The sequence below is a fragment of the Bombina bombina genome, chromosome 11 (assembly GCF_027579735.1).
Source record: "Bombina bombina isolate aBomBom1 chromosome 11, aBomBom1.pri, whole genome shotgun sequence".
NCBI classification, from domain to species: Eukaryota; Metazoa; Chordata; class Amphibia; order Anura; family Bombinatoridae; genus Bombina; species Bombina bombina.
The window spans coordinates 31,015,378-31,031,009 of NC_069509.1; the positions used below are offsets into that span (position 1 = coordinate 31,015,378).

General features: G+C 35.9%; 1 protein-coding gene across 1 annotated transcript in view; it reads right to left on the bottom strand.

The window, feature by feature from the left end:
- Nucleotides 1-55: 55 nt before the first annotated feature.
- The window catches only part of LOC128641623 (perforin-1-like), a 53,953-nt gene continuing 38,376 nt past the window's right edge, over nt 56-15,632 (bottom strand). Inside the window, exons 3-4 of the mRNA XM_053694161.1 lie at nt 2,411-2,777; nt 56-772 (exon numbers count right to left, since the gene is read on the bottom strand). Coding sequence (XP_053550136.1) covers nt 56-772; nt 2,411-2,777 — 1,084 coding nt within the window. The remainder of the gene's footprint in view (nt 773-2,410; nt 2,778-15,632) is intronic.

Sequence of the window (15,632 nt, forward strand, 5' to 3'; positions counted from 1 at the left end):
TATAGCTATATTGAGATGCAATCTGATATTTATTGTATGAAACTGAAATGATTTGTTACTCTTTGAAAGGTTTGTAGTCCTGACACTGCGACCCAGAGAGATGCGGAACGCAGGTCACATTATAACTGTACGTGAGGCTCCCGTGCTGCGCGTAACAAATAGTATTCACTTGGCCGCTAGTAAGTGATTTGTCACATGCACCAAGCAGATCATCATCATATTTATTGTCTTCATCCCATATCTCCACCTTCAGTTTAAAAACGGAACTCAGATCCACAAACCCCATGTCAAAACGAATGTTCCAGATGGGATTATTATTGTTCCATATTGTTGACGTCCCTCTTTTTTCATTACCAAAACTTACTTTGATATAAGCATCAGTACTACTTATATAATCACCCCAAAGGCCATTGGCGTGTTTGACAGTTACCACCAGTTTTGCCAACCCTTTTTTAGTTGGGCAACAGTTCTGCCCTCTTTCAGGGCTTGCATGGCAAACACAAGAACACTCTGCTGCTATGCTGATTTGAGAGCTACCAGGGCAGGAGCAGTTCTTTTGAAGAGCGTTTTCTATAATATAAGCACTTATAGCCTTTCTGAGATTCTCCTTTTGTGGCCCTTTAAATCTCACAAGTTCATGTATAGGACGCAGAGAGTAGGATAACACATCGGGCATCGTCTTAAGGCTCTCAAACCATTCATCAAAGACAGAATTTTCTTTAACATCTGAATCAAAGGAAAGAAGTCCAAAGGTTGTTTTTCCTCCATTTACCTGAGAAATACAAACCAAAGGATTTTTTTTACATTTAAAACATTTATAATGTGTGCAAGTATCTTACAGTACAGTGATGCAGAGCTTAAAGGACCGGAAAATACAGTAGATTTGCATAATTACATGATAACGAGACAAGGCAATAGCACATAGGGGCCGATTTATCATCGGGCTGTCCGACATGATCCGCTGTAGCATATCATGTCCGCCCCACATCGCTGAATGCCAACAGCATACGCTGTCGGCATTTATCATTGCACAAACAGTTCTAGTGAACTGCTTGTGCAATGCCACCCCCTGCAGATTTGCGGCCGATCTCCCGCTAGCAGGGGGTTCGGAAAGAAGAGACAGGTACTAAAATGTTCATTTACAATTGTTCTTTCTAAGAGGCCGATTTATCATGTGTCAGGCGGACATGATTCGCTGTAGCCGATCATGTCCGCCCGACATTAAAAAGCAAAAATCATACCAGTAGATCAGACTTTGTTACCTTAAAGAGACATGAGTCTAGTGAAAATTAAACTTTCATGATTCAGATAGGGCATGCATTTTTAAACAACTTTCCAATTTAATTTTAGCATCAAATTTGCTTTGTTCTCTTGGTATTCTTTGTTGAAAGCTAAACCTAGGTAGGCTCATATTCTAATTTCTAAGTCATTGAAGGACGCCTCTTATCTCAGTGCATTTTGAACATTTTCACTGCTAGACGGCGCTAGTTCACGTGTGCCATATAGGCAACACTGTGCTTACTCCCATGGAGTTATTTATGAGTCCGCGCGTATTGGCTAACATGCAAGTCTGTAAATAGCACTGAGATAAGGGGGCAGTCTGCAGAGGCTTAGATACAAGGTAATCACAGAGGTAAAAAGTATATTAATATAACTGAGATAAGGGGGCAGTCTGCAGAGGCTTAGATACAAGGTAATCACAGAGGTAAAAAGTATATTAATATAACTGAGATAAGGGGGCAGTCTGCAGAGGCTTACATACAAGGTAATCACAGAGGTAAAAAGTATATTAATATAACTGAGATAAGGGGGCAGTCTGCAGAGGATTAGATACAAGGTAATCACAGAGGTAAAAAGTATATTAATATAACTGAGATAAGGAGCAGTCTACAGAGGCTTACATACAAGGTAATCACAGAGGTAAAAAGTATATTAATATAACTGAGATAAGGAGCAGTCTGCAGAGGGTTAGATACAAGGTAATCACAGAGGTAAAAAGTATATTAATATAACTGAGATAAGGAGCAGTCTGCAGAGGCTTAGATACAAGGTAATCACAGAGGTAAAAAGTATATTAATATAACTGAGATAAGGAGCAGTCTGCAGAGGCTTAGATACAAGGTAATCACAGAGGTAAAAAGTGTATTAATATAACTGAGATAAGGGGCAGTCTGCAGAGGCTTATATACAAGGTAATCACAGAGGTAAAAAGTATATTAATATAACTGAGATAAGGGGCAGTCTGCAGTGGCTTAGATACAAGGTAATCACAGAGGTAAAAAGTATATTAATATAACTGTGTTGGTTATGCAAAACTGGGGAATGGGTAATAAAGGGATTATCTATATTTGTAAACAGTAACAATTCTGGAGTAGACAGTCCCTTTAACTCTGCACTACTAATGACTCACCTGCCAATTCTTCTCACTAAAGGTCTGGTGGAAGCTTTCACCTTTAGATCTTTTCTGATTCAGTTCTTTGCAGGTTTTCGCTTTAGTGCTGGCTTCCCCTTTATCTGCCACAGCAATCGATGCCTCTATTTCCAGACAATCTTTTATCTCCTCCTCTGTCATACCCTCCATGGATATACGGCAAGTCTGGAGAGCGGTGACCTCTAATACCTGACCTCCGACCTCTGCACTGGTCATGTAGTGTGTGCCGTATTTTTCAATCAGCTGGCGGTACTTTATTTTTGCAGCATCATCAAATGAAGTTGGTAACATATTTAACTCTTTTCTAAAATATCTGGTTAGCTGAGGTCTGTCACCAAGGTTGAAACTAATGGGGGTGAAAAGAAAGAGAATATCAGAAGCATTTTATTTTCTGTACCAGTGTTTCTCAGTCCCCAGGATATATCCAGAGACCACATATAACCACCATTGTAGCCCTGATCTGACCATAGGTAACTAGACCAGATCAGGAGTCTATTAAACCTCTGCACCAGCAGCTTCACCAGACTCTATGTTACTCTTTCATCTGGAACAGTGAACTATGGGGAGGTCACAGCCTTAGTGAATCAGTTGCATAGAATAACAAAACAAGGATTGAAGTCAGAGGGGATGGCGAAGTTGAAGAGGCTGCAGAGATCTATTATGTTTAATTTAACCCATCAATTATTCCACCTGAGAAACAACTTTAAGTCCTGGGGCTCCATTTATGAAGCAGCGAATGCCTGAAACGGAACTTAAGAAGCAGCGGCCATGAGACCGCTGCTCCTTAACCTGTACATCACCTTTTAGGTGGTGGATTGAAATCATCCTGATCCGATACTATCGGAATGATTGACAGCCCCTGCTAGCGGCCGATTGGCCACCAGTGAGCAGGGGCGGCATTGCACAAGTATGCTTGTGCAATGATAAATGGCGACAGTGTATGCTGTCGGCATTTAGCGCTGTCAAGTATATCTACCCCTTTGTCTGTTGAGATGTCCCAAGGAACGAGGTGGAAAAATGTTGTTTAGCACTAGCCACCTATAAATATCAAAGTTAAATTAACCATTGATGATCATGATGTTGTGCCTGAATAATCACAATCTAGTTTTCTATAAATTGGATTTTTGAAAGTAAGGGGCCTGTTTTATTTGACTTTGAAGATTACCAGCACAATTATTGATATCTATCAAGATACATAAATCCAGTGGTGCGATTCCCAGGTTCTCAAGAAGCGTAGTTGTGAGCTGCCATCTTCCGTAACCGAGTGCAGCACAACAGCTAAGCTGCAGATACTGCTTCTCCAAGTCCAGGGCCACAGCCACCGTACATCAGTTGCAGCAGAAGCTGGTTCCCCAACAGCACCATGAACGCTGGTTCGTAAATAGCACCAGAACCGCAAAGAGTAACTGCTGGGAGGTTTGATAGATGGAAATTTGCAAAGTTTCAGTGCAAGAAGATAAGTTTGTTATAGAAAGGTAGTATGGGCTGAACTCTATTGACGTAGGTCTTTATTTCAACCTCATCTACTATGTTACTATGTATGTTACTATGAAAGCACTGGTGAGATGAATATTTAAAGGGACAGTCAACACCAACATTGTTATTGTTTAAAAAGATAAACGCCTTTACTACCCATTCCCCACCTTTGCACATGCAACATATACTTTATAACCATTAAACCTCTAAATTTCTGCCTGTTTCTAAGCCATTAAAGACAGCCTCTTATGAGTCTTATCACATGCTTTTTATTAGCTTTTTACAACAGGGGAGTGCTAGTTCATGTGAGATATATAGATAACATTGTGCCTAAGGGTTGTGGCAGGCACTGCACTAAATTGGATAAAATACAAGTCAATAAATAATAAATAAAAAGTCATGTGACCAGGGGGCTGTCAGAAAAGGCTTAGATACAAGTTAATCAAAGAGGTAAAAAGTATATTAATATAACCGTGTTGGTTATGCAAAACTGGGGAATGTGTAATAAAGGGATTATCTATATTTTTAAACAATACACATTTTTGAGTTGACTGTCCCTTAAACATCTGTAGAACGTGCTATATCGGTTTCATCTCTACGTGAGTATGGTACACTGATTTTTACGCATATTTAGACTTGGAATTTCTTCTACTCCAAAATAGTAGAGCTGAATAATTAATATATTAATGAATTATTATCATCATTTATTAAAGGACAGAGTAACATCTTTTCCTTTCTTTTTTTTTTAAATCTGTTTTTATGTTTTTGAATTAAACGGTATCTTACAGCGCTCAAAATATCCCAATCTTGCTTTTTGATAATGGGGTACCTAGCTGCCCCTGAGATTGAATATGTATTAGTGATGAAATATCAGAAAGCGCCTAACTAGAGGCTATTGGGAAGTGGGTTTAGAAGATTCAGTAAGCTTCTCTATCAAGTGAAGATATTCTTGGTAAAAGATAACACAAGGTTGTGTAAAGATGAATATATAAGCGATATAAGAGTTTGACAAATTTAATACATAATATAAAATTAAAGTTCAGCATACAATCAGTTAAAAACATGGATCCATGTGCATATTATAAAATATTGTACAATATTAATCGGTTAATAAACAATTGTTTTAAAACGATAAGTAACAGTTGTTTTAAAACACAAACTTATTCTAAAAATCACAAACTTCTGTAAAAATTACTTTAAATATTACAAACTTCTGTAAAAATTACTTTAAATATTAAATTGTTGTTATTCAGTTCCTTAAAATGTAGTTTGGGTGTATTGCACCAATTTATTGAATGTCTCTAAGTCCTTAGTGGGAATATCCTCCTCCGTTAAAAAATGTGATAAAACAATGATGGTATAAAAAATAAAAGTGATTCCTTTAAAGTGTTCCAGAAAAAATTCTGTGTTAGAAAAAATAAAAAATCTGTGTTTAAAAACAAAATTATATTGGTGTTCTAAAAATCGGAGATATGTGGATCAAAAATATATAACTCAAAAATTGAACTCAAAAAACGTGTGGTGATCCAAAAATGATGATGGTGAAAAAATTTGGTGGTGTAAAGTAAATGTGTTGATAATAATGATGATTAAAATCCTCCTTTCCTTTCTGGCGAATGCTTAGTTGTTGGAGTGTTTTCTAGGGTATTCAGTCTATATTATAAGACTCTATCCTCATAAACCTGCAATCAACAACAAAACAACATAGTGCAATAATGCTACAAATAGAGAAGAAAGTAATGAAATATTGCTCACCAAATTCTGTCAACGCGTTTCGGCCTCTCAGTTAGGCCTTTTTCAAGACTTTCGCCAGAAAGGAAAGGAGGATTTTAATCATCATTATTATCAACACATTTACTTTACACCACCAAATAACCATTGATTAAGGATTTGGAGCTACACTCACACATTTTTTTCCACTAACTAATTTTTTCACCATCATCATTTTTGGATCACCACACGTTTTTTGAGTTCAATTTTTGAGTTATATATTTTTGATCCACATATCTCCGATTTTTAGAACACCAATATAATTTTGTTTTTAAACACAGATTTTTTATTTTTTCTAACACAGATTTTTTTCTGGAACACTTTAAAGGAATCACTTTTATTTTTTATACCATCATTGTTTTATCACATTTTTTAACGGAGGAGGATATTCCCACTAAGGACTTAGAGACATTCAATAAATTGGTGCAATACACCCAAACTACATTTTAAGGAACTGAATAACAACAATTTAATATTTAAAGTAATTTTTACAGAAGTTTGTAATATTTAAAGTAATTTTTACAGAAGTTTGTGATTTTTAGAATAAGTTTGTGTTTTAAAACAACTGTTACTTATCGTTTTAAAACAATTGTTTATTAACCGATTAATATTGTACAATATTTTATAATATGCACATGGATCCATGTTTTTAACTGATTGTATGCTGAACTTTAATTTTATATTATGTATTAAATTTGTCAAACTCTTATATCGCTTATATATTCATCTTTACACAACCTTGTGTTATCTTTTACCAAGAATATCTACACTTGATAGAGAAGCTTACTGAATCTTCTAAACCCACTTCCCAATAGCCTCTAGTTAGGCGCTTTCTGATATTTCATCACTAATACATGTTTTTATGTTTTTGACCAGTTCCCTAAGAAATACATTTTTTGAGATGTTTTCATTTAGTTTTTAACATTGCTATTTGCTGACATTAATAAGATTTAGTCATTTTATTGTTGAACTTCATCTCAGTATTATCTTGGTGGTGATTTGTAAGGTTTAGTTTTTAGCTTTATAGATTTGAATAAATATTTTCTAAAGAGATTATCTTTTATATTCCCTGCACTGAAACATAAGTTCTTGGGGACTTTGTTGTATTATTTAAACATTTGTTAAATATTTTTGTTTGTTTTTAAAAACCAAAAAAAACCATTGTGAATTGTTAGGTGTTGAACCAAAGCGTGCTGCAGTCTTGTTATTTGATGGAGACTACGGTTTTTAAAGAGTTAAACCAGTGAAGCTGAAAGTGTAAAGGTTCCGCTGCTCCTTAACTTGTCCGCCGCATCTGAGGCTACGGACATCAATCCGCCCGATTGCATACGATCAGGTTTATTGACACCCCCTGCTAGCTAGCGGCCGCGAATCTGCAGAGAGCGGCATTGCAAAAGCAGTATACCAGAACTACTTGTGCAATGATAAATGCCGACAGAGTATGCTGTAGGCATTTATCGATGTCTGGCGGACATGATATGCTACAGCGGATCATGTCCTCCAGACAAATGATAAATCGGCCCCATATCAACTCTGGTAAACCAAATTGGGTATTGCCAAACCTACAAGGAACAAATATTACAATAGCATTGATTGATCACATCTTTTATATACTTGTGTGTGATGCTTAGAGCAGGGGTAGTCAACCTTTCAGACCTCAGGGACCACTAAACTCACAATTTTGAATCCCGTGGACCATTAACATATTTTTTTTTTTTTAAAAGGTACAAACCTCTATAATGTGTGTGTATATGTGTATATATATATATATACATATATATATATACACATACTGTACATAACTAGTATAACCATAGCTAAGTTTACTTTATGTATATATTTACACATTTTTAAGAATATTTTTTTGGAATTAACTAACTGAATGACAGAACTGAGAGAACACTTCCAAATGACAGATGAAGGGTAAGTGCCAACTTTTTAGCTGGAAACAGAGAGGCAGAAAGAGGGAAAACAAGAATGATGTTAAAAGGACCACAAGACTTACAAGTTACCTCCCCAGTTAGGAATTATTTAAAACTACTTATGGTCATGGTCAGACATCAGAGTCATAAATTAAGTTTATATCAGAAAGCTCTCAATATGGATGTGAGCTAACCACGACTGATGTTACTGGCAATTACTATAATACTGGTGGGATATGGCTGATCTGCTGGATGGCAATTACTGGAATTCAGGTGGAATGGCTTTGTGCGCGGGAAAATTATAAGAATGAAAAATAATTAATATTTATTTTAATAAAGATGGAGGGGAGGAAGACAAACAGTGATGTAAGTCCATCTGAAGGAGTAAAGAAAACTACTAGAAAGAGACAGGTAACGGGAAGAAAATAAATGAAATATAAGAGAGAAAAGAGAAAAGATTTTCGTTTTTTTTATATACTTTAGTTCCCCTATTTCAAGCCAACCTCTGCTGGCTTTAAAATGGAAGCATCTTCCTCTGAGCAGCGCGCCCGGATGGGAGGAGTTAAAAAGTACTACGCAACGTGCGTAGGGAGATTGTAATTTAACTCCTCCTCAGTCGGTTTTCACTGATGTCCAGACAGGCACTGTAGGGAGTTGTGGCGCGATGGGGTGACACCATCAGAGGAGATTAATTTCTGCTTGATGGTGTCAAGGACCACCAACATCTTCTCATGGACCACTGGTTGGCGACCACTGGCTTAGAGAACCATAAACCCCTTAATTTTTTAATAATGATGTATTAAAAGCAAATATTAACATGAGAAATAAAACATATTCAAGATATTTTTTTTTAAAATTGTAGTAATTTAAATATTGAAGAACTGTAACATTTTAGTCTACATAAAGTAATTAACACTGCCATGTTGCAACCTAAGTTTCTCTAGATTTAATAACAGGTTATTGCTTTTTATGAGGCTAATTAGGGTCAGATGTTCATTGACCCCGACAATGGCCAATCAATGAATGTCTATGAAATGTCAGTGTAAGGCATTCTGGACTCCACACGTCTAATTCTTAAGGGAAATAGATATAAGTTACAGGTATAAGGGTTAAAATAAACACTTAAAGTATATTTGTTTTTCTATCATACATAAATAACAATATAGGAATAAAGAAATATATATATATATATATATATATATATATATATATATATATATATATATATATATATATATATATATATAGATATATATACAGTCGTATGCAAAAGTTTAGGCACCCCTGACAATTTCCATGATTTTTATTTATAAATAATTGGGTGTTTGGATCAGCAATTTCATTTTGATCTATTAAATAACTGAAGGACACCGTAATATTTCAGTAGTGAAATGAGGTTTATTGGATTAAAGGGACAGTCAACACCAGAATTTTTGTTGTTTTAAAAGATAGATAATCCCTTAATTACCTATTCCCCAGTTTTGCATAAACAACACAATTATAATTATACACCTTTTACCTCTGTAATTACCTTGTATCTAAGCCTCAGCAGACCCCTTATGTCACTTCTTTTGACAGACTTGCATTTTAGCCAATCAGTGCTGTCACCATAGTAAATTCACGTGCATGAGCTCAATGCTATCTATATGAAATACGTGAACTAATGCCCTCTAGTGGTGAAAAACGATCAACATGCATTTAGATTAGAGGCGGCCTTCAAGGTCTAAGAAATTAACAAGACAACGACCCAAAACAGTGCTCAAAATCTACTCTGGCATTTATGCAGAGGAACAAGTACAATGTTCTGGAATGGCCATCCCAGTCCCCAGACCTGAATATCATTGAAAATCTGTGGGGTGATTTGAAGCGGGCTGTCCATGCTCAGCAACCATCAAACCTAACTGAACTGGAGATGTTTTGCAAAGATGAATGGTCCAAAATACCTTCATCCAGAATCCAGACACTCATTACAGGCTATAGCAAGTGTCTAGAGGCTGTTATTTCTGCTATAGGAGGCTCTACTAAATATTGATGTGATATTTCTGTTGGGGTGCCCAAATTTATGCACCAGTCTAATTCCGTTTTAATGCATATTGCACATTTTCTGTTAATCCAATAAACCTCATTTGACTACTGAAATATTACTGTGTCCTTCAGTTATTTGATAGATCAAAATGAAATTGCTGATCCAAACACCCAATTATTTATAAATGAAAATCATGGAAATTGTCAGGGGTGCCTAAACTTTTGCATACAACTGTATATATATATATATGGGGGTTTCTCTACCCATCAACACAACTATAGGAGTTCTCTCAGTCAATAAGAATTAATACTTCAGCCTAGCGGAGATGTGTTGTATTTCCTACATATATTGTAATTGTTTTCTTGTGTTGTTTAAAGGGACACTAAACCTACATTTTTTCTTTTATGATTCGGATAGAGCAGTAATTTTAAGCAGCTTTCTAATTTACTCCTATTATCAATTTTCTTTGTTCTCTTGCTATCTTTATATGAAAAAGCAGAAATGCTAGCTTAGGAGCCGGCCCATTTTTGGTTCAGCACCCTGGGTAGCGCTACATTTAGCCACCAATCAGCAAGTGCTACCCAGGATCTGAACCAAAAATGGGCCGTCTCCTAACAAGCTTAGATTTCTGTTTTTCAAATAAAGATAACAAGAGAACGAAGAAAATGTGATAATAGGAGAATAAAAGAAATTTGCTTAAAATTGAATCATGAAAGAAAAAATTGGGTTTAGTATCCCTTTGTTTGACCCATACAAAGCAGAGCGTGGACAACTTTACTAATACATTGTAGGACTCACCACAACTTAAAGGGACACTGAACCCAAATTTTTGCTTTTGTGATCTAGATAGAGCATGCAATTTTTTTTTTTTAAAGTCTTTATTTACAACCAGCATTATATACAGTTCAATATGAAAAAAGAAAACAAGAACATATCTTATGCCACGCAGGGCAAGTCATTTTACAAAACAAATATGAGCCAAAAAGGCAGTTATTGTCAATGCTCTTGATATTATGCAGAATTTGTAGCAATATATGTTATCAGTATAACATACCGGAAAAATACAAAAAACAGAGGTTAATTATATTCACTGCTGGGTTTTTTCCTTCAATTTTCTCACCCACCATGAAAACCAATCATTCTGATATAAAATCAAAAACAAATAATAAAAAAAATAAATAAAAAAAAATAACATCTCTCTCCCCTCTCCCCATTTACCAAATACCGAGAAGAACTATCTCTGAATTTTTAAATGGGAAGATCAAATAGTTAATTTCACTTTCATGAAATGTTTTTATAAAAGCTGCCCATTTGTTGAAGAAATTCCTTATATCTGATTCTTTATTGATATTTGTGTCCTTCTGTTCTAGTACACATTCCTTTTTTAAATAGTTCTTGACTTCAGGGATTGTAGGAAGAGCTCTCAATTTCCATTTCTTACAAATCAGGTATCTGGTAGCTAATATAGAAAGAGTTACTAGTTTATCATTATCCTGATAACTACCTTCTGGCTTCAGGCACAATATGATTTGGTATAATGACAAGGAAAGTGACTTAGTTTTTATTGTAGTTTTGAGCCAGAACTCTAGTCTGTTCCAGAGATTTCTTATTTTTGGGCAAGACCAGAACATATGAATCAAGTCGGCCGCTGGGTAGGAGCATTTGGGGCATTTGTTAAATTGCTGATTATGAATTCTATGTCCTTTCTCGGGGGTGAAGTATGTCCTGTGAAGGAGCCTAAGGTGGGACTCTCGCCATGTGGCCGATAATGTAGAAGAAGCAACTTTATTAATTGATAATTGTAAATTTTTCGGTTCAATATTGCTCTGAGGTATCAATGAGCTCCATATTAAGGCCAAATTATCTAATAATAGGACTCCTTTCTCATTAATAAGTGTTTGATAGCATGGGGAAATAGACATAAGGCCAGTTTTTACTAAGGCGAGCCAGCTTTCCAGCTTGCCTAATGTCCAGCCGTAGCCTTGTTCTCTAATTATTTCGATAGCGAGGTGCCTTATTTGCAGATAAGCGAAGAAGTCTTTATTGGGTAGATTAAATTCAGTTTTTAATTCTTCAAAAGTTTTGATACAATTCCTATCTTTGTCTATTATATAAATTAGTTTATCCAGGCCATTATTATGCCATCTATCAAAAACTTCTGATTTTAAACCTGCTTGGAATCGTGGGTTCCCTCTCAAGGGAAGATGTCTCGAGGCACTACTAGACACTGAGAGAGATCCGGTTAACTTCCACCATGCCTTAATGGGGTTAGATATAGTTTTGAGTCTCTTGATATTTGCTGGCAGTTCCTTTGGTAAAGAGTGAATCAAAGCCACAGGGAGATATGGCGCACAGACGTTTATTTCTAATTCATTATTTAAAATGTAATTTTTAGTATGGATCCAGTCGGCAACTATGCGTGCTAAGAAGCTATAGTTATATGCTCTAATATTTGGCAGTGCCAAGCCTCCATATTCCCTTGACACAGAAAGTTTAATGAGAGATATCTTGGACCTTTTCCCTTGCCATAAAAATTGTCTGATTGCGGTGTTAAAGAAGCGAACATCTTTTTCCAATAAGATTAGAGGTAGGTTCTGGAGAATATACAAAAGCTTGGGAAGGAGAACCATTTTGAACAGTTCTGAGCGACCAGAAACTGATAAAGGCAGATTCTGCCAAGTTTTAAGTTTCTCCCTGATAGTAGAAAGAATAGGGGATATATTAAATTTGTATAAATCTTTTACACTAATCGGTATGTGAATCCCTAAATACTTAAAAGAGTCTGTAACCACTTTAAATGGAGTAACTAAGATAGAGCTACTATTTCTTCTAAGCCAGAGTATTTCAGATTTTGATTTATTCACTTTATATCCCGAAAAGGAGCCAAAATGATCAGTTATTTGAAGGAGTTTTGGTATATTTATTTTTGAATTGGACAGATAGATTAATAAGTCATCGGTATATAAACCTATTTTTATCTCATAGTTTTGTATCTTTATGCCTTCTAAATGTTTTCTTATCATAATTGCTAGGGGTTCGATAGCGATGTCGAAAAGGAGAGGGGAGAGAGGGCACCCCTGACGCGTACCCCTATCCATTGTGATTGGAGATGAGATAATATCATTTATTATTAATCTCGTTTGGGAATGATTATGCAAATTTTCCACAAATTTAGGGAAGTTGCCCAGGATCCCAAATTTTGTTAGAGAGGTTTTTAAATGGTTGAAAATTACAGAGTCAAACGCTTTTTCTGCGTCAATTGACAAGATGGCTAGGTCAGGGAGGCCCTCCCCCCCCTCAGAGGGAAGGTTCTGAAAATGATCCATTACAATAAGGAGCTCTCTGATTTTTGCCGCAGAGTTACGTCTATTCAAGAAACCGGCTTGATCCGTATGAATTATTTTTGCTAAGATGGGCTGATGTCTAGATGCAATAATAGAAGACATCATTTTGAAATCAGAGTTAAGCAGAGCAATTGGTCTGTATGATTCTTTTTGCATAGGATCTTTCCCTCCCTTTAAGATCAGAGTTGTAAATGAGGAGCAGAAGGAAGGTGAAACTGATTTACCATTAACATAGATCTCATTATAAAGATTGCCTAGAAAAGGCCCTACTTCAGCTGATAAAATTTTATAAAATTCATTTGGTAGCCCATCTGGGCCTGGGGCTTTATTTGAGGAAAGCTTAGAAATTGTTTTCTCTATCTCTTCCTTTGTAATAGGAGAGTTAAGACTAATATTGTCTTCCTCTGAGATTGTTGGATGAGTAATTTTATTCCAAAACTCAGCAGCTCTCGAAACATCGTATCCCTTGCAGGTATATAAATCCTGGAAATATTCTGAAAATAAATCAGAGATTTCCTCAGGCTTTGATATTTGCTTCCCATTATTGTGAAGTTTTTCAATAGTTTGTTTCTTTCCTTCAGTTTTAACTAGTTTAGCTAACATTTTTCCCGACTTATTGCCAAATCTGTATAATTTAGCTTGAAATCTAAGTTCCTTGTGTGTTTCCTGGGTCATTATGAAAGTGTCTCTAGCACTTTTAGCCCGAATATATTTCGCCCAGTTTAAGGGATTTTTCTCAAGTAGGAAATGGTTATATGAATTAATTAAATGACTATTAATCTCTTTTTCCCTTGACTTCAACTTTTTAGTTAAAATGGCAACATAGGCTATGATTTCCCCTCTTAACACTGCTTTAGCAGTCTCCCAGAAAATATCTGGACGCCCAATATAATCACTATTAAGGTTGAGATAATCATTGAACTTATTTCTAATCCATTCTTTAAATTTTAAGTCTGTTGTTAAATGATAAGGGAAAAAAAAACGTGATATTTTGGGCTTTGAGTGACTAAGATGTAAGTCTAAAAAGATAGGCCCGTGGTCAGAGAGAAGAACCGGCATTATTCCTGCTTTTACTTTTGTAATGGGTAAACGCTCATCTGTAAGAAATAGGTCGATCCTAGAAAGTGTTTTGTGGGCTTTGGAGAGACAGGTAAAATCCTGAGTGTCAGGATTTTGGATTCTCCAAATATCACGAAGTGCCAAATTTTGCTTGATTTTATTAAAAATCTTAGTGTCTATACTATCCTTTTTCTGTTTCAATTGCATGGAGTCCCTTCTAAGCCTATCTAGGGGAGATTGAGGTGCCATATTAAAATCTCCCCCTAGAATCAGATGTCCTTCAGACAATAATAGAAGCTTAGATTGAATATGGTCCCAAAACCCTGGGTCAGATATATTTGGTCCATATATATTACATAGTGTGTAGATCTTCTGGGCAGCTCTAAGTTTCACTAGGACATACCTCCCCTCCAAGTCAACCTCAGATTGTAATATTTCTACTTGGGACTTTTTCCCTATCAGTATAGCTACGCCTCTTTTTTTCCTGATACTTGGTGCTACAAAAACCTCTCTAACCCATTGCGCTTTTAATTTAAGAGATTCCTCAAGATTTAAATGGGTTTCTTGTATGAAGCCGATATCTGCATGGGCTTTACCTAGATGGGTGAGTATTGCCTTCCGTTTAATAGGAGACGAAATGCCCCCTACATTCCAAGATATTATTTTTAATTTATTTAGTTTTGAAGGCATTTACTTAGGGGGGAGGGGGGAGGGAGCGAGAGGGAGAGGAGAAGAAAAAAAAAAGAAAAAAAACAAAAAGAAAAAAAAAAAAGGAAAAAAAAACAAAAAAAACCAAACAAACAAACAAACAAAAAAAAACAGCAATAAAATAAACTAACCATTCCCTATCCCGAGGGAATTCCCTAGTCATAGATCCTAACCTCTTTTTATAACAAAGGATCATTTCTTAGCTAAACTTGTGACTTTAGTGTCTTGAAGAAATCCTCAGCTAATTGAACATCATCAAATAAATGTATGGTGTCATCCACTTCAACTCTAAGTTTAGAGGGATATATTATGGTGGCATGATGTCCATTCTGTATGAACTTAGTGCAGGTTGGTGCCATCTCTCTTCTCTTAGATGCTGTGTGGGCAGAAAAGTCTTGAAAAATCAAAATCCTGGTATTATCAATTAGGAGTGGCTGGTTTTTACGATAGAGTTGTAGCAACATAATTTTATCCTGGAAATTAAGCAATTTTGCAATCACAGGTCTCGGACGATTCTTATCTTTATTATCTAGGCGAGGGGAGCCTATTCTATGCGCCCTTTCTACTAGGATCGGATGGTAGGTTGGAGGGACATTTAGGGCCTTAGCAAGCACATTTGATATAAAATGACACAAATTGTCATATTGCTTATCTTCTGGAAGGCCTATTATCCGAATGTTGTTCCTTCTGGAACGATTTTCAAGATCCTCCAACCTATCATTGATCCTGTGAATATTAGCATTTGAGGTCTCAATTTTAGAGTTCTGTGCTGTTGTTAAGTCTTCTAGGTCTGACACTCGCTGTTCTATTTCCTGCAATCTGTTGGAAAATTGTCTGATCTCTTGAGTTAATAAGGAGATATCTTGCTTGATTTCTGTCCTTAATGTGTCAAACTT